This window comes from Diabrotica virgifera, chromosome 3, assembly GCF_917563875.1.
Source record: "Diabrotica virgifera virgifera chromosome 3, PGI_DIABVI_V3a".
In the NCBI taxonomy this organism is placed as follows: domain Eukaryota; kingdom Metazoa; phylum Arthropoda; class Insecta; order Coleoptera; family Chrysomelidae; genus Diabrotica; species Diabrotica virgifera.
In genome coordinates this window covers 195,164,078-195,190,369 of record NC_065445.1, presented here as the reverse complement: position 1 = coordinate 195,190,369, position 26,292 = coordinate 195,164,078, and the positions used below count along the sequence as shown (strand labels likewise).

Sequence of the window (26,292 nt, the reverse complement as noted above, 5' to 3'; positions counted from 1 at the left end):
TCAGACAGGGATGTATACTATCTCCACAATTATTCAATATATATGGAGAGCATATTATGAGAAGAGCACTTGAAGGATAGAAAAAGGCATCTCAATAAATGGTCATAAAATAAACAACTTACGTTTCGCAGATGACACCGCCCTTCTTGCAAATAGTCAGGCAGAGCTGATTGATCCAATACGACTGGTTGAAGACGAAAGTCAAATATTTGGTCTGCAATTAAACGTATCAAAGACAAAGATCATGATAGTGGATAGACTACATAACAATCATCCACACATAACCACAATTGATCGGTTTGGGGTTGTGAGCTCATACTTATATCTGGGATCATTAATCACAAACACAGGGTCACTACAGGAAGAAATAAAACGTAGATGTGATCTAGTAAAAGTCGCCACAGCAAAAATGACCACAATATGGAAGGACTGTCAAATTTCAAGAGCGTTAAAGATGAGGTTGATCAACTGCTTAATATTCCCAATACTGACCTACGGATGTGAATCTTGGACCCTGAGAAATTCGGAAAGAAGAAAGATAGACGCCACTGAAATGTTCTGTTAGAGACGAACGCTACGAATTCCTTGGAACGATCATAGAACAAATAATTCAATTTTAAGAGAGCTAAAAGTTAGCCAACGACTCTCCAGTAAAGTCCATCTATAACAATTAAAATACTTTGGACATGTTATGAGAGCAAACACAGAAAACAAGGAAAGGCTCATTATACAAGGAAAGGTGGAAGGCCGAAGATCACGAGGAAGATCCCCAACAGGATGGATCGATCAAATTACAGGAATATGCAAAAGACCTATGCATGAGTTAAAAGAAATGACCAGAGACAGAGATCTTTGGAGACGGACAATACACGACATCACGTCGACCACTACACTCCGTCCGGGGGGTCAGGATTGAAGAGAGAGGAGAGGTATATTATATGCCTAAATTGAAATAAAATACATATACATATATTATGTAGGTATTTAATACTCTTAATATTTATATACTTAATGTCCGACTGGTCTATTATTTGACAAATAGTGACATTATTTCGAAGTCTATTAATAGGCTATTGATTATATTCAAAATAAGATAGCTAAAAGGAACTACAACGTTAACGGGGTTTTATTATTTCATATGGTCAATGGACATCTATATATATAAAAACCGCGGAGTGCTACCATTTAAAGAGGTGCGTTTTTGAGAAATGGGTGAATTAGTCCCTGGGCACAGGTTACATTAGGGTGAGTTATATGCACTTTTGGTATAAACATATCTACATAAAAATTGTTCCTGGTTAAATTTCCTATCTAACTATCACTTTTTAAAGTTAATGATACTTTTTTTTACAAAAATATATTCAAAAGAAAAAGCACAAAGAAACCCAAAAGAAAGAAATTTTGTTTTTTGTCCCATAACTTTTGTCCACGAGGATATAGATATAGACATTGTTGTACAGAAAAAAATCTACATATTTCTTCTTTAAAATATTGTTTAGTAGAGGTAATTAGAATTTATAGTTTTCGAAATATGATTTTTCAAAGTTTTCCACTCACAGCAATTTTAGGCAATTTTCCTTGTTATTTCGCAAATATTGTTCTGTAACTTTTTTCTACGTAACTTTAGGCATATGCAATGGTACATGTAAGAGGAATAGAAATCAATTACCTTTAAAATGGTCTACTGTATAACATTGTACGACTTTTTTTAAAGAGGTTATGGTTTTTCAAGGTTTTATACTTAACAATTTTTTATAATATAATATAAAAATAAAATAATATTATTATATAATATATTATATATTATATAATATTATATAATATATAATATAATATAATATCATATTATATAGTATATTTTATTAAATACCTAATATAAAAAATATTATTTTTTACATTCTTTAAGATTATTATTTTTGAATAAGATATTATTTTTCAAAATGTAATAAATACTTGCAGTAATATTTAATTTTAGGATTATTTTTGAAATTTCTCATTATAATTTTTTATTCTTGTACATGAATATACTATATATTGCTCAATAAAGAGGGCTTACTTTCTGTTCTTTAAAATGGTGTATCATGTATCATCTATATTTAAATAATGAAAACCGAGTTATTCTTTAATATTTTTTACCTGTATTATTTAAAATTATTTCTTTTAAAAAATTATATAAACATTAGTCTTAGAAAACATCACTTTAGTTACAATTATTTAAACGTTGACATTTAAAAAATTTTCAAAATCAAAGTCCATCTCTTCGTTAGCATTAGCTTCAATATCTTCCTCTGACACCTCAGTTACCTTAGAGTTCCCACAATTAGTATCCATGCACATGCACCCTTTGCAGAATATTGAACAACTAATTCCTATCTTCCTACAACCTCAGTTTTTTGTACATCATTTCGTACATTTACATGCTATTTGTTCAAGCAAAGCTTGTGGTGCAGGAGCTTTGACAGCAAATATTGGAATTAATCCATATTTTGAAGTTTGCCCGGCCGAGTCAAGTGGATACAAAGTATTACCTATAAAAAATAAGATTCAATCATAACACACAATCACATAAAAAGTTATATAATGAGAAATTTAAAAAATAATCCTAAAATCAAAAATCGTTGCAAGTACTTATTACATTTGGAAAAAGCATATCTTATTCAAAAATAATCCTAGAATTTTTTATAATACACCATTTTAAATTAAACAGAATAAGCTTTCTTTTTTATTATATAATATATACCTAAATGTAAAAAAAGTAATAATGGGAAATTTAAAAAATAATCGTAAAAAATATAAAAACTCGTTAAAAGTATAAAATCTTGAAAAAGATAACCTCTTTAAAAGAAGTCGCACAACATTATACAGTAGAACATTTTAAAGGCAAGTTATTTCTATTCCTCTTACATGTACCATTGCATATGCCTAAAGTTACGTAGAAAAAAGTTACAGAACAATATTTGCGAAATAACAAGGAAAATTGCTCAAAATTGCTGTGAGTGGTGAACTTTGAAAAATCATATTTCGAAAACTGTGAATCCTAATGACCTCTACCAAACATCATTTTAAAGAGAAAATATGTAAGTTTTTTTTCTCTGAAGCAATGGCTATACCTATATCCCCGAGGACAAAAGTTATGGGACAAAAAACAAAATTTCTTTCTTTTGGGTTTCTTTGTGGTTTTTCTTTTGAATATATTTTTGTAAGAAAAAGAATCTTTGACTTTAAAAAGTTATATTTAGATAGGAAATTTAACCAGAAACAATTTTTATGTAGACGTGTTTGTACCAACAGTGCATAGAATTCACCCTAATGTAACCTGTGCCCAGGGACTAATTCACCCATTTCTCAAAAACGCACCCCTTTAAATGGTAGCACTCCGCGGTTTTTTGATATATAGAGATTCATTGACCATATGAAATAATAAAACTCCGTTAACGTTGTAGTTCCTTTCTATAGTACATAATCAATTGCCTATAAGTACGATATAACGTCCAAGGGCGTGTTATTGAAAAATAACGCCCTAGGGCCTATCAAATTTAAATAACGAGTTAAATACTGTCAAGTTGACAAATAAAACTCTAAGTAAAACTATGGTTACCACAATTACGTTACGACTATTTCTGGTAAATGTACTTATTGAAAACTAACTAATTCAAAATTCATTCAAATTTTTTGCATATAAAGAATAATTTAGTCGGACATTAAACGTTGAAGGCACCACGGGTATTATAATAATAACGCTTTCGGTCAACGTATATACCTCGGGCCGAAGGCCCTCGTTCTATACATCATTGACCTCAGGCGTTATTATTCTTATAATACCCTTGGCACCTTAATAACTATTATTTATTTAAAATTATAATTAACAGTTATATTTGAACAATTTTGCAAGGTAATTCCTGGTAAGTTTTGCTTGAACACATTTTTTGTTTGACAACAATAACTGTGTTTGTATTGTGCATGTTACCATGGAAACGACGATCATATGTATGGAAAACCGGCGGAGAACCAGTGAGAAATTATTTCTCACTGCAATGGCGCGCTTTTCTCCCTGCGTGAGAAATTTTTCGTTTTGAATGTATGTAAGTAGTGGGAGGAGTTGCACATTGTATCCATAGAAAAAATTTATTTTCTGTTAATGTTACAATAATTTTACAGTTGATCTTTACTAATTTAAATGTTTTTAGTACGTGTTTATCTTGTGAGTGGTGTCATTTAGGACAACCGCATTTTTGTAACGATAATAACAAAAATTTAGGAACTTTTAAGGATGGAGCTTGGGCTGAAATTGTTGTTTTGCCCGTTCACATGGTCCATAAGTTGCCACATAATGTTACGTTAGAACAAGGTAAGATTTTTTTTATTTATGATACACGTAAACCAACTTAATAACCAATAATATAACCAACGAAATAATAAACAATAATAATAAATATATAAAAGCAGCATAATATAGCTTGAAAATAAAAAATATTCTTCTCAGTATGCCTCATCCTTTAAGGATATTGACGATCACGGCCCTTTTTACTCTCTCTGTAGCAGTTCTGAAGAGCTCTATTGGCCGTTTTCCACTGCTTTAAATTTTGGAATCAGAATGTACGATGTCTCCTTGGTCCTCATTTTTCTTTCACTTTTCCTTGTATCACCAATCGCATTAACTCATATTTTTCATTTCTTAATATGTGACCCAGTTGTAGCTCATTTTTCTATCCTTCATAATGTTGGATTATTTGTTTATTTTTTAGAAAATACTAGATTTGTTGTAAAAGGTATATTTTAAAATATCCTAAATAAGGGTCACAATAAGACAAAACGTTTTCGGATTAATAAATCCATCATCAGTGTTCTAAAAGCCAAAAATTGCATGCCTGAGCCACCAAAATGTGTTGGGTAAAAACCCTTTAAATGTAAACGAATATGTTATGTTACATATTTTTAATAAAATTTAATTGATGTTCTAGATATGCCTGGATGTTACCCAGGGCAACGCAGGACTCTTTCCACTTGGTTGGAATTTTTTTTGGAGAAAACTTCACATATTGGATTTCAATGGCCAACTCTGAAATCCAATATGTGAGGTATTCTCCAAAAAAAAAATTCCAACCACCTGGGAAGAGTCCTGTGTTGCCCTGGGTAACATCCAGGCATATCTAGAACATCATTTAAATTTTATATAAATATGTATTATAACATAATATTTTACATTTAAAGGGTTTTTACCCAACATATTTTGGTGGCTCAGGCATGTTATTTTTTGGCTTTTAGAGCACTGATGATGGATTTCTTAATCCGAAAACGTTTTGTATTATTGTGACCCTTATTTAGGGTATTTTAAAATATACCTTTTACAAAAAACCTGGTATTTTTGTGATTTATGGTATACAGCCAGCTACAGGAAGTTTATTTTCCTCGTTGGTTTATTTTTTATTTTTCTTACGGTTTCTTCAATGAGTCCTATGGCCTTCATTAAGGCCACAGAACTTGAAGTTTAATGAAAAAAAAAGGGTATGGTACAGAGGTCTTATGAGCAAGTGCCAGAGATTAATGTGTCTCGACTGAACTATGATGACAAAGAAGATTCCAAGTAATATCTGGCTACTTTCTCTAAAGCTTTTCATGTCACGTAGATTATTTCCTCTTTAATCTTGTTCTTACTGGCAATCATAATTTTTGTGTATTCAGAGCCATTCACATCTCTGGAAGTACTTTGTGGTGCGATCAACCTAAATCTGCAGCCCTTAGCATCCGCAAGGAGTATCATATCATCTACATATAAGACTACCGTTTCATTAGTTGATATGCTCGTTAATTGATATTTACGTCTTTTAGTATAGACGGAGAGCTAGACGCGAGAAATCATCGTCATAAGTAATATGGAGTTTGGCATGTGAAATGTGTCTATTGTATATTGATAACTATGATCCCTTTCAGGCTGACACCTCAGTGGATACAGGAAGTAGCAATAAGGGATGAAAGGGGAAAGTTGGTGAAGTCATTAAATGTTTTCACCTTCTATTTTGTTAAACCTCCATCGATTTGCATGAAAATTGGTGAGTAGTTAGAGCATAACTCAAGAAACAAAACTGATATGGTGCCAATGTGCGCTTTTACCCTGGGGGTGGATGCCACCCCTTCTCGGGGGTGAAAACTATTTTATTAAAAATAGCCCCACTAATCGATAGAGGGACAAATTTTAAGCAAAATTTGTTACTTCTAATTATTAAAATAAATCAATACTTTTTGAGTTATTAAAGATCAAAGATTTGAATTTTTCGTGAAAGAAATGCATGATGTAAAGCGGTTTTTCGTGAATAATTCAAAAACTGTAAGCTTTATCAAAATAGTTATCATTACCAAAATTGAAGATAATAAAAAATAAAAGAGATTTATTATTCGAAAAACCTTTGAGAATTATTAAAAGGTGAGTTATAGGTGATGAAATATATATTTTTTCCGGCTAGTACCCAAATCTAAGTATTCAAGCTCAAATAACGGGAAACGGTGCATTTTATAAAATATATTTACTGAACACTTGTCAAAGTACTCAAGAATACCTATCAAGTGAGCTCCAGATGAAGTTTATAACATCAAAGCTAAGCAAGTGATGATGAAAATAAGAGAACCCTTTCGAGTTTTTAGGAAAAAGTGAAAATTAAAACATACGCTATTTATATGTTTATTTTGAAATTAGTTAACAGAATAATTTTTAAAGGAATTTCGGGAATGAAGTTAGGACTATAATTTATTATTAAGTTCGTTTTATTACAATTTAAATATAACAAGTTAAAAATGCGAGCATTATTATAACGAAAACTTTGTTTTTTATGTATTTATATTCCTAATATGGAAAATTGCTATTATGAAAAGTTGTTTAGAATTAAAAATTATGTTTAATGTGCAATTATATTCTACTATTTAAATATTGTGAGCTATAAAGGCACTTTACTGAGCGAATTTCTTGAGCGAAATTCATATTTTTTACACATCGACTAAAATCGATACAATTTTATACATATAATCTTATGTTTATGATTGCATCTTGGATTTTAGACGCAAGTGTATTCTGTTGCCATGTTGAAAACAGTTATATTTTTGGAGTATAGGTATAATATATATTCAATACAAACGCCGACTCCGAAATGACAGTAGCAAGTACCTATAAAATAGCGTCAATTTAAGAGCACATGCGTGAAGTTTCGAATGATAAAAAGAACATATTATTATTAATTAAATGTATGTTACTAAAATATTATTTCGATATTAAATTGAATTTTTTCTATCGATATAAACTTAGTGGCGGTTCTAGCCAGGGGCAGGGGGCAGCTGCCCCCTCCCCTTCAGTTTTTACAGTACTTTTGTACTATAATTTTCGTTAAAAAGGCACGTTATCTTGTTTATTCACCGGTTGTGTTCCCTTGTCCCCCACTTTTTTTGGTCTAGAACCGCCTTTGTATAAACTGAATATGTACAGAAACTGAACACCCAATTGAAATTGGACACCCAATAATGGGCACATTTGACATAATATTCAAATACATTTTTGCTATATTTTATATAAATGTCTTAAAATAATTTTAAAAACTTATAATAAATAATATAATAATTAAGCTCCAAATTTTTGAAGCCTAAACTTTGAAAAATGTTTGTAGCATAATGTTTAATGGTATCAACTTTTCCGGGAGCTCATTTGATACATATTTCTAAGTACTTTGACAAGTGTTCAGTAAATATATTTTATAAAATGCACCGTTTTCCCTTTATTTGAGCTTGAATAAATAGATTTGGGTACTAGCCGAAAAAAAATATACATTCCATCACCTATAACTCACTTTTTATTAATTCTGAAAGGTTTTTCGAATAGAAATCTCTTTTATTTTTTATTATCTTCAATTTTGGTAATCATAACTATTTTGATAAAACTTACATTTTTTGAATTATTTACGAAAAACCGCTTTACATCATGCATTTATTTCACGAAAAATTCAAATCTTTGATCTTTAATAACTCAAAAAGTATTGATTTATTTTAATAATTAGAGGTAATAAATTTTGCTTAAAATTTGTCCCTCTATCGATTAGTGGTTTATCGATTATTTTTAATAAAATAGTTTTCACCTCTGAGAAGGGGTGGCATCCACCCCCAGGATAAAAGCGCACGTTGGCACCATATTAGTTTTATTTCATGAGGTATGCTCTAACTACTCACCAAATTTCATGTAAATCGATGAAGGTTTAACAAAATAGGAGGTGAAAACATTTAATGACTGCGTTAACTTTCCCCTTTCATCCCTTATTGCTACTCCCTGTATCCACTGAGGTGTCAGCCTGAAAGGGGTCATAATTATCAACATACAATAGGCACATTTCACATGCCAAACTCCATATTACTTATGACGATGATTTCTCGCCTCTAGCTCTTAGACTAGTACCTCTGATCTACTGATTTTACCATATTCAGATTATACAGGGTGTTTCATCGGAAAACAGAAATACTTGAATGGTAAATAGAGGTCATTGAGGTGGTTCTAGATATACTACATTTATTGCCTCACCGTTGTTTATAACCGATTTACATGGTGTTTAATCGGTTTTGCCCATTTGTTCTGGACCCATAACTTTAAAACCACCCTATAGATTTTTTTGATATTTGGTACACATATTATGTCTCATTTAGAACCCAAACCATCCAACTACTAATCACAAGAAAAATCCAGGTTCGGGCTAAAATAAAATTATAAATTCATTGTGACCTTGAAACAACACCCTTTATATTAAAATTTTCAAAATTCGTTTGCATATTTGAAAAGAGCAGGAAAAACTAAGTTTAACTGGTTACTTCAATTTTTTGGCCAGACAATTTAATGACTTTAATTTTGAAATTTTAATAAAATTTTTAAGAAGTCTGAGATTAAAAAGCAGGTATTGTTAACTGTTACTAATAAATTATTAAAATTAATGAACAAATACTTATTTTAACAATAATCCATTATTATTTACTACATTGCAACGACCCATTTAGTAATCACAACAAAAATCCGGGTCCGGATTAACAAACAAACATAAAGTAATTGTGACTGAAAAAACACATACTGAAATTTTTAAAATCCGTTTGCACATTTGAAAAAAACACAAAAAACTGAGTTTGCAGTTTGGCTTTAATTTTTTGCGCAGAAAATTTCTTTCTTTCTTTCTTTCTCCCTTCCTTATACCCTTTCAGGTGTCGGATTTGGGTTTAATTTAGCTACATATTCACCCATCTCTTCCATTCTTTTCGGTCCTGTGCTATTAGTTTCATTTCTTCTAGCGTTTTCTGTTTGATTTTTCCTGCTTCTACTATTTGCTGTATCCATTTTTTCTTCGGCCTGCCTTTTTTCTTTTTTGTAATATTCCTTGTTTCGTGAATTTTCCTTGCTAGTCTACTAGGTTTCATTCTCATCAGATGTCCATACCAGTTTAATTGCCTCTTTATTATTTTATTCATTATTGGTTCCTGTTTAGTTATCCCTCTTATTGTCTCATTTCTTATTCTATCCCATTTGGTCTTTCCGGCTATAGCACGTAAATGTCTCATCTCAATTGCATTTATCCTACCATTATGCTTTTTCTGTAAAGTCCAATTTTCGCTTGTATACAGTATCGTCGGTATCACAATCGTATTATATATTTTAATTTTTGTTTCGTGGGACAATTCTTTTTTCCTCAGAATTGGCGCTAGTGCGTAGTACAGTTTATTTGATTTTTTAGTTCTGTTTGTTATTTCGAGGTCTATTTTCCCATCATTGGTAATAATACTTCCCAGATAATCATATGCTGTAACTATTTCCAGTTGAGTATTTTTGCATTTTATAATTACTTCATTTTCTTCCTTTTCGCCGATGACCATTATTTTACTTTTCTCGATGTTTATTTCCATTTTTAATTTCTCTATTTCTTCTGTCCATATATTTATGAGTTTTTGCATTTTTGTCACGGAATCTGCTATAAGGACTATGTCATCCGCATACAATAGGGCTTCTATTTTTATTGGCTGTAATCTTTGGTATCCTATTGTTGTCTGTATTTGGTTCGTTCTTTCTCCAGTATTTCTAGTCAATTCATTCATGACTATTATGAATAGTAGCGGACTAAGACTGTGTACTTTGACTTGCTTGACTTGCTTGATACCTCTTTCCCAATTGAATTCTTCAGATCTTTCTCCTGCTATCTGTACACGTCCTTTTACTACTCCGTATATATTTTCAATTATTTTTATCAGTGTACTTGGTACTTTCATGTTCTGCAAGCATTTCCATATAATTTGTCTTTCTATAGAGTCGAATGCTGCCCTTAGATCTATGAATGCTAGAATGAGCTTTCCCCCCGAGTCAATACTTCTTTCTATTATATTTCTAATGATGTAAATGTTATCGTTTGTCTGTCTTTCTGGTCTAAACGCTGCTTGTTCTTCTCCCAGTTCTTTTTCTACCTCTTGTCTTAGCCTCTTCTCTACTATTTTCGTGTATATTTTAAAACATACCGATGATAAACATATTGCTCTATAATTTTCGCAGTTGACGTGTTCTCCCTTTTTGTATATTGGCACTATAAGGTTACTTTGCCAGTCTTTTGGGATTTGCTGCTTTTCCCATGCCTCTTTGTATATTTTCAACAACCAGTTTATCCCTTCTTCTCCCATGTACTTGACCATTTCCGGGTCTATGTCATCATCCCCTCCAGCTTTACCTATTTTTACGTTTGATACTTCCAATATTACTTCTTCTCTATTTATTTGCTCTAATTCTTTGTTCTCGTTATCTTGATATGTTTCAGAAAATTTAATGACTTTAATTTTGAAATTAAATACATTAAAATTTTTTAGAACTCTGAGATTAAAAAGCAGATATTAATAACTTTCAATAATAAATTATCAAAGTAAATGACTAAATACTCATTTTAAAAATAGTCAATACTTATTTACTACACTGGAACGACCCACTTACTGATCACAACAAAAATCCAGGTCCGGATTAACCAAAAAAGTATAAAGTAATTGTGACCTTGAAACAACACCATGTATATTGAAATTTTCAAAATCCGTATGCACATTTGAAAATAGCACAAAATACTAAGTTTAATGTTTCTCTTCCATTTTTTGCGCAGGCAATTTAATGACTTGAATTTTGAAATTATCTCGAAATTTTTTAAGAACTCTATCAAAAATTTCGATATATTTCAAAAGTAATGTCATTAAATTGTCTGCGCAAAAAATTAAAGTGAGCCATTAAATTTAGTTTTTGTGCTCTTTTCAAATGTTCAAACGGATTCTGAAAATTTCAAAATACAGGGTATTGTTTCAAGCTCACAATTACCTTATGTTTTTTGTTAATCCGGACCTGAATTTTTCTTGTAATTAGTAAGTGAGTCGTTCCAATGTAGTAAATGATTATTGATTATTTTTAAAATGGGTATTTATTCACTAACTTTAATAGGTTACTATTAAAATTGCTTTAAAAACCTGCTCTTTAATTTCAGAGTTCTTAAAAATTTCAATATATTTAATTTCAAAATTAATGTCATTAAAATTTCTGCGCAAAAAATTAAAGCGAACCTATAAACTAAGCTTTTATGCTCTTCTTAAATATGCAAACGGATTTTGAAAATTACAATATACAGGGTGTTGTTTCAAGGTCAAAATTACTTCTTCTTTTTTTGTTAATCCGGACCTGGATTTTTCTTGTGATTACTAAATGGGTCATTCCAATGTAGTAAATAATTATGGATTATTGTTAAAATACGTCTGCTTTTTGATCTCAGAGTTCTTAAAAATTTTATTAAAATTTCAAAATTAAAGTCATTAAATTGTCTTTCCAAAAAATTGAAGCGAACAGTTAAACTTGGTTTTTTCTGTGTTTTTTTTTCAAATATGCAAACGAATTTTGAAAATTTTAATATACAGGGTGTTGTTTCAAGATCACAATGAGTTTATAATTTTTTTAACGGCATTTTTAGTGACTATAAATAATAATAACTATATTTAAGTAGTGCTATAAAAAGTGCAAGGTTGAGTGCAGATGTAAAAATCACTACTGTTCTTACGATGTCAGTTGGACCAGAAGCATTTTTGGGGTCCGTTCAGTAATTCTACGAAGAGCATAGAAATAAAGATAAACCATATAAACATTTGCTTGCTTCAAAATTGATCACCCCTTGTATTAGTCCACATGGACGCGGGTGTGGCTTATTACTTTCTAACGTATCTTATTGGGCAATACTGAAGAGTAATTGGTCAAATTGTTCGGAAGTGCTTAGGCTCAAATCATATCGTTATCTGGTCAAAATACCTTCTCATGTTTCAAAGGCGGCAAGCAATATAAACACTATATAAACAGTGTCGTCGTCATAACTTACAATTATTTTATTTTTATAATACATTTTTTGTCTCATTTCTTTAGTACTTAAAAAATGAATAAGCACATTAAATTGCATTTGTAAGTATTATATACTTTTAATTATCAATTTTAAATTTTAATAACTGTATTGTTTATACAGGATGTTCCAAATATTATGCGAGATTTAATGACGTCAATTTGCTCAGTCCGCTGATTGGATAATGTAATTAATGGAATTTTTCATGTTTCATATTTTTATTTTTTCCATATTTTCCTTTGTATGTGTCCATGTCTAAGAGCCATATATGAGGAGAGGGAGTGTACATTGATTGAAGACTCTTGATTTTAGGTATTGGAGGTATTTTTTTTTCTTTAGAATAAAAGACAGTTTTCCGAGGGATGCCCAGGCCAATCTTATTATTTTTTTTTTATTTTTTCGGTCTGATTTTTTTTATTTAATTTAGTGATTTGTCCTAGAATATCTCTTTTACTTGCTTTATTCTTGTTTGTGCCACTGTAATTATTGGTTCTCCTTGTTGATTGGTCATGGCTTTTGTTTTACTGTAAGCGATGTTCAGTCCCATCTTTGTCGATTCACTATCTAGTGCTTCCATCATTCTTTGTAATTCTTCACTATTTTCTGTTTTAATCAGTGAACTGTCAATACGGATGGAATAGGCACAAAGACAACTAATGCAGCCACGATACAAGAGAGAGGTCCTAGAGAGAGACAGACAAGGTGGTGGAAACTTTGACAGGCCGTGTAATTTGATTTGCCTATATCAACTTAAATCGGGGAAATATAAAAGTCTAAATATAAAAGTAACATAAAAACCAGTGGTGTCATGGCAAAATTAGCAGTGCCGGAACGCACTGCTAATTTTTGTTTACAAAACCTAAATTCTCTATTTATTTTTTTTTCTTTTCTTAACCAGTGTGGGAACGGCGTTCCCACACCATGACATCACTGATAAAAACATAATCAAGGACTTCTTCACTTTGTATAAAACAGTCACTAATTTAGTATTTAAATAGTTTTAAAATTATTTAACTCCCAAATACTTTAGGAAAGTAGGTATTTGTTTTGATAAATACAAATAGCAATTCTGAAAAGTATCTAAACACCAAGTATGGCACTGTGTACTCTATTTATCCCCTAAATACAAAAAAGTGGTTAAATTTTGAAATATGTACTGCCAATCAGCATTGACCTTAGCCAAGTTAAAATATAAGTTAAAATATTTAACGAACTGTAAATACTGATTCAATCGGGTCCATTTATATAGGCAACTCAAATTACACGGCCTGTCAAATTCTCCACCACCTTGTCTGTCTCTCTCTAGGACCTCTCTCTTGTATGTTGGTGTCAATCTTGCTTCACTATTTGAATGGGACATGGCCATTCCATCCGTATTGACAGTTCATTGGTTTTAATACAATATATATATATATATATATATATACTTACAAGTCAAAAGTGACATTTGGAAAAATTGTGTAGCTCATGTTCAAGTAAAATAAAAATATTATCTTGCTTTGTCGCCAATATTAATGTCTTCTTCTTCTTCTTCTTCTTGTGTAGACATGACTCTGTCTGTTTTTCAATGTGCCTCCAGTAAGTTGTTATTCCATCGTTTTCTTGATCTTCCCACTTAGGTTTGGATCCCGCGTATGAAAAAAAGTTGCTTAATAGCAAGCTGAAAATTTTTTAATAGCTTAAGGGTGTCTGGTTGGAGAAACTTTGATATATGGGAACACTGGAACAGGGGAAGTTTTAATTGTGGAACAGGTTAAAAATTTGGAACGGCGGCCAAACCACGAAAATGGCACATGTATTTTGTCCGATAGAACAGACTTAAACTCTCCGAACAGAGATTAAACTCTCATGCAAAAATCAGCCTACTATTTATCACCAAATGGGCGTTTTAATGAGTGGAACATGTAGAATATGTCAAATGACAGGAATTATGACAGGTGATAAATAGCAGTCTGATTTTTGCATGAGAGTTTAATCTCTGTTCAGAGAGTTTAAGTCTGACCGTTCCAAATTTTTAACCTGTTCCACAATTAAAACTGCCCCTGTTACAGTGTTCTCATATATCACAGTTTATCCGACTAGACACCGTTTAAGCTATTAACAAATTTTCAGCTTACTATTAATCAACTTTTTTTTTCATACGCGGGATACAGACCTAACTGATCGTCTTCCTATTGGGGAACCGTCTCTCGCCGTCCTTACTACTTTGTTTTTTGTCATTTGGCTCATGTAGTTGTTCCATTATACTCTTCTGCTTTTTACCCAGTTATTAATGTTATCCACCTTGCATATCTGTCGTATATCTGCACTTCTAGCTCTTCCCATATCCCATCGATTTTTCAAAGTATTTTCATTTCTGCTGTTTCTAGCATTCTTTCTGTCCTTTCTGTATCAAGTCGTGTTTCTGCCGCGTATTTATGTCATTATTGGTCTGATAACTGTTGTGTAAATTGCGCCTTTCACTTCTTTTCCAATATTGGTGTGGTAGTTATAAACACAACAAGTGTCGAATCAAGTTCTGAACACACGGATAGTGATATATTTCAACTTGTCAAAAATATGTCCCATGTACAGTAGTAAAAGTGATCTCTCCATTAGTCATGAATTAAGACAATTCGACTGGAAGACGAATTGTTCGTTTTCATGTATTTTATGTGTATATTCAAAGTGTAGTCTTATTTCTTTAGTTCTCAAATTAATAAGCACGTTAAATTTCATTTGTATTATGTATTTTTAATTATCTTTGGTGTCAATTTCATAAAGAAATGTAAACAATTAACAACATTATTACTGTTTAACAAATATATTGAACCATAATTTAAACGTAAAAGTTTACTCATTAATTTCTATTGCGCCGCCTATGTTTTACAAACGGCGCCGACAATCGGTATCGAATTTTGTTTTTATACTGGCCCAACTGACATCGTAAGAACAGTAAGTACATATTTATTTTTTATTTTTATTAAAATAACTGTGCAAAAGAAGGCTGCCGGTATCTGAAGGGTGGACCGGTACTAGCGACCTTATCGCTTGCGATAACAGTTAATTTCTCCCAATAAACAAACGCAGGTCCGGTTTTACATACAAATAAATGAGCTGAGAGTTCTTCCAACTCCAGACACCAAGGGGAAGCAAGAGGGAAAGAACCAGCGACAATACATCTCCGGGGAACAACACGCATTTCAAAAAAGTAAAATAATTGCTAGATCACCCCAAGGAGAGAGAACACATAACCAAACCGAAATTAATATGGAGGAAATAAAGGAAATGTTGCGCGAATTTAATAAATCTCTTAAAGAGGATATGGCCGAAATAAAACGAGAAATTAAAAATGATATTAAGGAAATTCGAGAGGATATAAAGGACATGAAAAAAGAGATACAGAAAAGCAAAGAAGAAATGGGATCTATGGTAGGGATGGGAAAAACCTACCGGTTATAACCTAAAACCGGTTTTTTTCCTCTGCAATAATCGGTTTTTCCGGTTGTTTTTTTGTCCCGGTTATAACCGGTTTTTTCTTCTTAAAATAATAACCGGTGAAAAACCGGATAAGTGGAAAAAATACTGAATTCAGAGAAAAATGGGAAAATGTTTCGCCCTCCGCGCGTAAATGAGAAATTTTTAGCTGACTGGAATCGGTTTTACAACACTGATGGCTGATTTCTATACTAATATGGATTGATATCCATTCGAATGAAGTATCGGAAACTAAAGTGCAATGTAAATGCCTATTGGGTATTGGCTGTGACTGAAAAAAACCGAATACTGGTTTTTGGAACAACCGGTTTTTTGACCGGTTATAACTGGCAGGTTAAACCGTAGTTAAAAAACCGGTATAACCGAAAACCGGTGTTTTGTCAACAACCGCCATCCCTAATATATGGTGGAAGAGATCAGCCAAGTATAGGCGGAATGGGATAAAGAAAAAGAAGCATTATATAGCAGAACCAAAGAAGCTGAAGACAAAATGGAAAAAATAGAAAAGCAAAAAATTCGAAACAACTTATTAATAACTGAAATCGCCATGGATGCTCAAAATGACAGTATACTTAAGGAAGCTATGGAAAAAATGATAGAACAAGAACTGATGCTGAAAACCAAGATAAAGAAGGACCAAAATTTCAGCCAAGAAAGATGCATAGTTAAAATGGCTGAATGAGGGGACAAAGTAAAGATACTAAAATAGAAAGCAAAGTTAAGGGGGAAAGACATATTCATAGAGCCAGACCTTACAAAGAATAAACAAAAACTAAAAGGGAAGTTCCCTAGGTTGGCTGTATACCATATAGTTAAAAAAACTCTAACATGAAGTAATAGTATACAGTCAACATAAAATAATTTTATATTCTAAATAAATTTTGTAAATCACAATTTTCTTTTCAAAAAACAATAGATTTAAAATGTTAGACATTTTCAGATAATAAAATCTTTATCATATTATCATTGTTTTGGATCATGACCTTTTGTTAATAACCTTTGAAAATCAACTACCTTTTTCTCTACTGTCAATGTCACTCCAGACAGTTCCTTACACACTTTTGACACTTTGTAGTCAGCGTTGGCCTAAGATGGTTGCTTAAGTTTCCTGGTAGAGTTTCACCATGTTCCCTGACGTTATATCTTGTAACATCGGCGTTTAGCCTGTTTAATATTACTTTTAAGTAATGTAGATCGAATTATAAAATCAACCATTGTTTGGTTCTGGGGCTATTTAGCAAGTATTCAAGTAAGTAATCATAACCACACTTTTCTAACTTTCAAAATTCTAACTATCTTTCAATTTTAATAGTGTGATTACTTATTTTATTGTAGATTCACTGATGATGGACCGATTGGTCTGAAAACGTTCTGAATTGGACACATTTTATTCAATCCATTGGGATTTTTTAAAATTTAATAAATATACCAATTACATAGAAGTGGTTTTTACTTCATGTTAGAGTTTTAATAAACAAAAAATCCAGAAACATATGAGAGATGTTACTAGAGCAGAGAAGAAAAAAGTAAATATGGTAAAAGTGGGTTATCAGAAAATGGATGTGAATGGGAGACAACTAAAATGGGATCACATGCAGCAGAAGCTAGTAGAAATGAAGGAGAAAGATAGCAATGCAAAAAAACTAACAGCAGGACACGAAACTAGAACCAAGATGACGACTAAGCAAAGCAAACGGACAAATGAGAAGGAAAATGGACAGAAAGTTAACATGCATAAAATAGACTTGAACGAAATGCAACGAAATAAAACAATGATAAAGAAAAGCAAAAAACAGAAGAGAAAGAAGAAGATGACGAAACAGACTCTCGGGTGCAGAGAGCTGATAACTCACTCACCTTAAATCTCAAAATCAAAGAAACTGAAATGAAGCAAACCAAGACCACAAAAACCTTCCATCCCAAAAAACCGCTGTAGAATTGGAGCCTGGTATGTCAGGACAATGCTCGAAGCGTCCAGACTGGCTCAAGTAGAAAAAGAAATGACAGATTTAAATTTAGATATATTGGGCTTATCTGAAATACGATGGCCTGGACAAGGAGAGAAGACAACATCAAATGGCAGTGTACTACTATTCTCAGGAAATGACATAACCAATGATAGAAGAAATGGAGTCGGAATACTTGTAAGCAAGGAGGCCAAAAGAGGCCTAGTTAAATGGTATCCAGTGTCAGATAGAATAATAATGGCCACCACCTACTATTGGGGGAAATAAAAGTAAATATTAAGGCGAAAAACAGCAATAAGCAACTCAACAGACCCAAGAAATACAACATACAACAATTGAAAGATAGCGAAACTCATAATGAATGGAGTAATAGAATAAAACTGAATGCAGAAACCATAAACAACATGCAGATAAGTGCACATAAAGAGAAACGGGAATCGATTAAACTTGCCGTACATTAATATGCGCAGGAAATATAAGGATATCAAGAAGAAGAACGGAAAAAGTGGATAAGTGAAAATACCTGGCAACTTATTAGAAAAAGAAAGGACGTCAAGGCCACATTAAATAGAGCACAAAGAAGTGACGACAAAATTAAAATAGCCCAAGAATATGAAGCTGCAAATAAACAGGTAAAAAAGAGTGCTATAGGAGACAAAATAAAATGGGCAGAGGGAATGGCTCGAGCAGCAGAAGAAGCAGCAGCAACAAATAACCTAAGAGAATTATATAGAAACACCAAGCGTTTGGCAAACAGGAACACAAACAATAACAAACCACTAAAAGACAAAAGAGGGCAACTTCTCACAACGACAGAAGAACAGACTCATAGATGGCAAGAATATTACAAAGAACTCATAGCAGAGCAAGAAAGCGAACTATTTGCGCAAGAAGACCATGCAGCAGGATCAGTTGAAAACTGTTTAAAAATAAATGCAGAGAGCCCAACGAAGAAAGAATTATGTGAAGCAATCCGTCACCCGAGGAATAACAAAGCAGCGGGAATTGACAATATCCCATCCGAATTGTGGAAAGCTGACATTGAGGGAACAGTGAAGTAATATGTATCCACACCATTCAATATCCAATCTCTGCTGGCTACAGGCTCGCAACAAATATACGACATCAATATAATTTTTTTTTCAGACACATGCACGGTTCTATAAGATTTGTACGCGGGTATGGAATTTTTCATACTCGTGTAGAAATTTAGATTTGCGTCCTTTGTTTGTCCTAAATGTTATAACACCTTATCCGTGGTCCAGTATTGTTTGTCTACTAAAAATGTCTTGACGGGCCCCTAGACGATAAGTAAGTGACCCTGTATTTTCCTGGTCGTATTTTCTTCTATTAATAATTATCCGTTGATTTTGTATTAGGGATAGGATTGTATATTTGCCTGACTGAAAAATCTATTGCAACTGGCTGAATGACTAATGTCGATGCAATAAAAAAACTTTTTCCACCTACCTCTACCGAAAGTATACTTTTCCGGACCTGATTGTAGGGAGCAAAGTTGTACTTTTCCTCCCTAGGGAGGAAAAGTATCCCTAGGGAGGAAAAGTAAAAGTGACGTCATGGTATTTTATTCATGAAATATAACTTATTGACGCCCTGTACAGTATCTATTTTCTATTACGTAAGTATCTATACATTTTAACGTTTATTTATAAAAGACCCTGTATTTTGCAGAATGGTAAAAAACAGTAAATTGTTATTTTGATTTAACAATGTTTACATTAATAATTTGACTTATATTTGACAGTTGACAGTTATATTGTACCTACTTGTTTGTTTTAGTTCTAATAAATTTTGTTGGTTAGTTACATAAATAAATTAAGTAAAAATGAAAAAATTACTTGTTATTTGAGGAAGGTGGAAAAACCATGTGTATAACATGGGAGAAAAGTACCTTTTCCTCCCTTGAATGATTACTCCCCTTCGCTACGCATCGGGCAGTAAACTTCATTCTCGGGAGGAAAAGTAGCACTTTCCTCCCTTGTTATACAAATAGCTATTACCTACCTTCGCAGTGACGTCGCCTAAAATAATATCTAGTTTTTTGGTTTCTACATGCGTTTTGTCTAATTTATTGCAAAAGCAGTATATTATGTCTGTCTTTGACTTATCTTTTGATCAAATTATTGACTGATCTGTCAGTCTAAAAAATTAACAAAGTAAAGGATAGAAAATAATAAATAAATTAAACAAAGTTAACAAATTGTAATCTTTTACAATATACCAATTCAATCAAAATTCAACTGAACTATTTTTTAGGTGCTCTAGCAGAACCATTGTCATGTCTCTCTCACGGAATGGATATTGTGGAACCTATACCAGTAGGCTCGAAAATTTTAATAACTGGTGCTGGTATAATTGGTGTGTTGTGGGCTTGCGTTTGTCATTTGAGAGGACAACGAAACGTCACCGTTTGTGAACCAAATGCAGTTCGACTCGATATTGTAAGAAATTTGGGTAGGTTTTACGTTATGTTGTGATCGTGCTAAGACATCAGAGTAACACGACAGTTCGTACAATAACGGACAATTAGTAACGGCGACAGTTAGTAACGGCGAAAATTCGTAACTAGCACAATTCGTAACGGTAGAATTCGTAACGTCAAAATTAAATTATTCTGTTTATTTCCATAGATTCTAATAAAGATAGCTTAAGGCCTTTATTTTGAATATGCAGAATTTGAGACTCTTCATTAAAAGAATGATTATGATCTAGAAGGTGAAGTGCGTATGTAGAAGTGTCTGTTTTTCTATTGTTGAAAGACCTTCTGTGTTCTGCTATCCGTTTGTCAAAGGTTCTGCCAGTTTGACGACCGATGTAAGTTTTCGGACAGTCACCACAAGTTAGTTTGTAGACACCACTCTGTAGTTGTTTTCTCGTTCGGCTCTTATTGTTCTTAATATATTTGCTTAAGTTGTTGTTAGTTCTGAAAGCTGGTGTTATTCCTTTCTTTTTTATGTATCTGGCTATTTTTGTTGTTATCTTGCCAGATTATGTGATAGAGCAGAAGGTACTGGGTTTTTTCTGTGGTGGTGGATAGACTAATTTCAGGGCTTTCTTATGGAGTTTTTGGTTTAAAATTTTATTAATTGTTTGTTCGTTATAGCCATTGTTTACTGCTATTTGTTTAATGATGTTCAGTTCTATTTCGAAGTTATTTTTTGACATGGGAATTTCTGTCAGTCTATGTATCATGCTATGGTAGGCTGCTAATTTGTGTTGTGTAGGATGGGATGATGAATTGTGTAGAGGAAAGTCGCCAATTATGGAATACCATTTTGTTTTGGGGATATAAAATAATACCTTTATAGAAATGAAAACAATTTAATGTTATGACACATCAGGCATACATTGTTATGTAGTAATTAAAAGTCCTATTAAATATCTTAATTAACAAAAAAAAATTAAACAAAAAAACAAAATCCCAAATAAGTAACCAAATATGGAATAGGTATCCATATATGGAATATAGGCATAAACCAACATGTCAACAACAAAAATAGACATAAACATCTGAGATCAAATAAATTTAAATAAAAAAATTGTGAAAAATGAAAGAAGTAGCTTAATTCACTTGCAGACATCACAGATCATGTACGAAACTCTGGACCAGCACAATCATAATGAGCCCACTTACACTTAATCTACTATTTCATAATTAGGCACCAACGACTGTCCATATTTGGATTTTTACATTAGTTCAAACTAGTATCAACATTTTTTCAAGTCGTAATGTTTTAATTACATAAGGTCATAAAATATCAAAATAAAGGTACTATCGATATACGCAATAGCATAATAAGTCTGTATTCATGCATAATAACAATAATACTCGTTGAATTTATTTACCTTTGAAATTTTCTGCGAGACGATAAAACAAAACGCGCCTGTCAGACACGTATCGTTTGCGCATCTGACACAGAGGTGTGAATACGATAATAAAGAGAGCGACTGAAATAGAGGATGGTCTTGAAGTGCTCTTCCAACTTATATTTTCGGAGAAATCAAGGATTTCCATATTAGGACACTATTCCATATTTGGTTACTTTCCTCTATAGTTGTGTCAGTATGGGTAGGTTTATGATAGACAGAGAACTCATGTTTGTTGTGTAGTCTGGTAATTGTTACATCTAGAAAATTTATGGACTTATTCTGTTCTGTTTCTATTGTAAACTTAATATTAATATGAAGTGAATTAATGTATGATAGAAATTGGTCAAGTTGCCTGTTAGTTCCTGTAAAGCATACTAGTATATCATCCTCGTATCTCCACCAATATAGGAACTGTTTAAATACGGGATGTTTAGAAATTGTTGTTTCAAGCTGGTCCATAAATATATCTGATAGCAATGGGCTTAGAGGATTACCCATAATAAGAACTGCACTGTTGTTTTTGTATGTTTGATTATTGAATTCAAAATAGTCTTGATTTATGCAAATTTTAAGAAGGTGTAAAATTTCAGATGCAATGATCGGATTTGTACTATTATGGTGTAAAAGATTTTTACACCAAAAATTTGCATAAATCAAGACTATTTTGAATTTAATAATCAAATATACACAAACAACAGTGCATGACTTATTATGGGTAATCCTCTAAGGCCATTGCTGTCAGATATATTTATGAACAAGATTGAAACAACAATTTCTAAATACCCCGTATTTAAACAGTTCTTATATTGGTGGAGATACGTGGATGATATACTAGTATGCTTTACAGGAACTAACAGGCACCTTGACCAATTTCTGTCAAACATTAACTCACTTCATAGTAATATTGAGTTTACAATAGAAACAGAACAGAATAAGTCCATAAACTTTCTAGATGTAACAATTACCAGACTACACAACAAACATGAGTTCTCCGTATATCATAAACCTACCCATACTGACACAACTATACACAATTCATCATCCCATCCTACACAACACAAATTAGCAGCCTAGCATAGCATGATACATAGACTGACAGAAATTCCCATGTCAAAAAATAACTTCGAAATAGAACTGAACATCATTAAACAAATATCAGTAAACAATGGCTATAACGAACAAACAATTAATAAAATTTTAAACCAAAAACTCCATAAGAAAGCCCTGAAATTAGTCTATCCACCACCACAGAAAGAACCCAGTACCTTCTGCTCTATCTACTGGCAAGATAACAACAAAAATAGCCAGATACATGAAAAAGAAAGGAATAACACCAGCTTTCAGAACTAACAACAACTTAAGCAAATATATTAAGAACAATAAGAGCCGAAAGAAAAAACTGGCAGAACCTTTGACAAACGGATAGCAGAACACAAAAGGGCTTTCAGCAATAGAAAAACAGACACTTCTACATACGCACTTCACCTTCTAGATCATAATCATTCTTGTAATGAACCGTTTCAAATTCTCTATATTCAAAATAAAGGCCTTAAGCTATCTTTATTAGAATCTATGGAAATTAATAAATTAAAAAATGCAGATATAATTCTGAATGACCAACTCGAGACAAACAGCTCCACACTCCTCAACCTCTTCAGTTAAAGACTTTAAAAAGGCAAACCCATAGTAAACTAAATCACTTGAGAAAGTCACTCTGCCGAAACAGCTGTAGTCACACAGTTATAATAAATTTTGTGGAAGTATAGAAAACAAAGGTTTTCAGTGTTTTATTGTTAGATAAAATGAACTTCCATCAAGTAACGGTCGAATCCATCAATTAATTGAAATTACGTTTAGCAATTTAACGAACCAGCATCAGGATAAATATTTTTGACACATTTCCTATTTCGTGGAGAAATTGTAACGTCTTATTCGGAATAAGACCAGGGAGTTAAGCAACACTTCACTGCTGGGAGAAACGAGGGGAGAAATTCTTCGAATATACCTTCGAATTTTATTTCCTATACCTTTCTGGGATGAGTGTGACGAGATAATGAGCAGGGAACGAACCCAGGGCTCAGCAGTCAGGCAGAGCACCATTCTGATGGATGGAATGGTAGGCGTTTTTCTTTTGAATATCCTTAGGTATATTCGAATAATTTCTCCTCTCGTTTCTCCCACCAGTGTGGTGATGCTTAACGCCCTGGTTATATTACGAATAAGACGTTACAATTTCTCCACGAAATATGAAATGTGTCAAAAATATTTATCCTGATGCTGGTTCGTTAGATTGCTAAACGTAACTTTAATAAAAAATAAACTGTAGCAGAAAATAAACTATATAAATAAACTATAGTACATCAAATAAACTTAAATGCATATGAATCCTAAAATTGGAGATTGCCTTCCTAAAAAAGTTTTAATTTAATCTCTCCAATTTTCGATTATAAATTATTTTTGATAAAATTGGCATCATGGCGCTCAAACTCTCATAAGAAATGCATTGTCTATTTTCCTTATACTGTAAAGTCAAGGTGGGACGGACTGTAGTAATGTAGATTGTATTAGTTATTATAGTAAATACATTATTATTAAATTTACTGATTATTGACCATTATCAATGACCATAATCATATTATTATCAATAAACTTTTTATACCATTATACAAACGAAGTTTTTACTTGTTCTGTATGATTTTTAATTATGGTATACAGCCAGCTACTGGGACTTTAACATTGATTTTATTTTTTTTGTATTACATACAGTGGAACCTCGATTATCCGTCAGGGTACCAGACCAAGGGTATGACGGATAATCGAAAAGACGGTTAACAGAACATTAACAAAACTTAATTGATCAAACGACTACGTGATACACACATATATTGACTGTAATAATTATTGTGCTGTGCATTTTTATTTTCGGCTTGCGATTCTAACAATAGAACTCTAAAAGCAGGGTATCATTTATCACCTATTTAAATTGAAATTTAATCCAGAGCCCTAAATAAGAACAAAACTTATTAACATAAAAAATGCGGTGGTGGCATAACTGCACGTGTACATTTCAACGAATTTCGTTTGGCTTATCGCAATGCTCAAACAAAATGAATTGATGACTAAATTTTTACTTATGTAGTCAATAGAACTTATGTCGGTATGGACCCTGACAGTTAACAGAGGTGACGGTTAATAGAGAGACGGATAATCGAGGTTCCACTGTATTATTAAACTGTTTTTATTTGTTTCATTATATTTCAGACTTATTTTTACTACTTTTAAGTGATAATTCAAGATTATAATTTTAAACAAATTATATAGTAACTAAATACGTAGTATGCAAGACGTAGTTACGCAAGAAGGAACCAACTACCAAAATTTAAAATTTAATATTATTGCTTATAAGACTTAAGAAAGGTTCATAGCAAAAAATAACCAATGACTTCAGCATCAATATTTTGTGTTATAACAGTTTGAATCAACTACCATTTACGTAACTATCATTTTAAGATTTGCATTCAGGATCCAACCGCATAAAGTCAATCATGTATTTTACAAGAGGGAACCAACTCCATCTGCGTTAACTAAAATGAATCAAAGGAGCCATATTGCATTTTACAAAAGAGAACCAGGAATCAGTGTTCCAGTTTTGTTGATTTGTTGCTGTAGCAGTTTACCATGTACCGATATATTTGTTTTAGTTAGTGTTAATAAAAGTTAAATTAGTTTAAAAACAGTTACTAAGAATGTCTTCACGAGGCAAAATGATGGTAAATATGTGCAACAACGAACCACAAACCACAGGAGAATAAAGCACCGTATTTTGAGGTTAGTTTGGTATTTTTTACTCTTATCAGTTTACTGGTACCTACTTAGGTATTTTTAGTGATTTTTTAACATTACTTTTTCATGTAATATTATCTATTGGTAGTTTTTTTCCCTTATCTACAATTTTTCTCTTAAACACAATAAAGTTTTCTCACATTTGATGGTGATTGGTTCCATATCGCAAAACAGAGAACACAGAAATATTGATAGCTAAAGTACGTTTGTGGTTTCAGGAAAATGTCCTGCTTCCTGTTTTTAATGGTGAAAATATGGTTTCTACTAGTAATGAGGATGAAAACATTGTAACTGATCTTGAGAATGTTTCTGGTAATAACGATGATGGAAATTTAGTCATTCCAGTTAGTTATAGTGATGAAGATGTGCTGATTTTTGCAACAACATACAATAATGATAGCAATATGATTCCGGAGAGTAATATTGATAATAATGCAATGATCTCTGACATTGGGCCTAATACTGATGAAAATTTAACGATTTTTCCTAGTACTGAAAATGACAATTTAGAACTTCCACTTCCTGATGAAGAAATTAATATGCCACCTGCTCTTGATGCTAATGTTGCATTAACAGAAAGACAAAATGTTGTTTAAAGTACTGCATATTCTTCTGATAGTTCAGTAGAAGTTCCTTATATGGGTAGGCCCAATGGGGCCTTATATGGGTAGGAAGAGAAAATAGGGGAATATGAGCAGGGAGGACAGAAA

At 32.3% G+C, this 26,292-nt stretch overlaps 1 protein-coding gene across 1 annotated transcript in view; it reads left to right on the top strand.

The window, feature by feature from the left end:
• The window catches only part of LOC114324346 (uncharacterized), a 71,570-nt gene that overhangs the window by 5,729 nt on the left and 39,549 nt on the right, over positions 1–26,292 (top strand). Inside the window, exons 3-4 of the mRNA XM_028272149.2 lie at positions 4,188–4,348; positions 20,126–20,323. Coding sequence (XP_028127950.1) covers positions 4,188–4,348; positions 20,126–20,323 — 359 coding nt within the window. The remainder of the gene's footprint in view (positions 1–4,187; positions 4,349–20,125; positions 20,324–26,292) is intronic.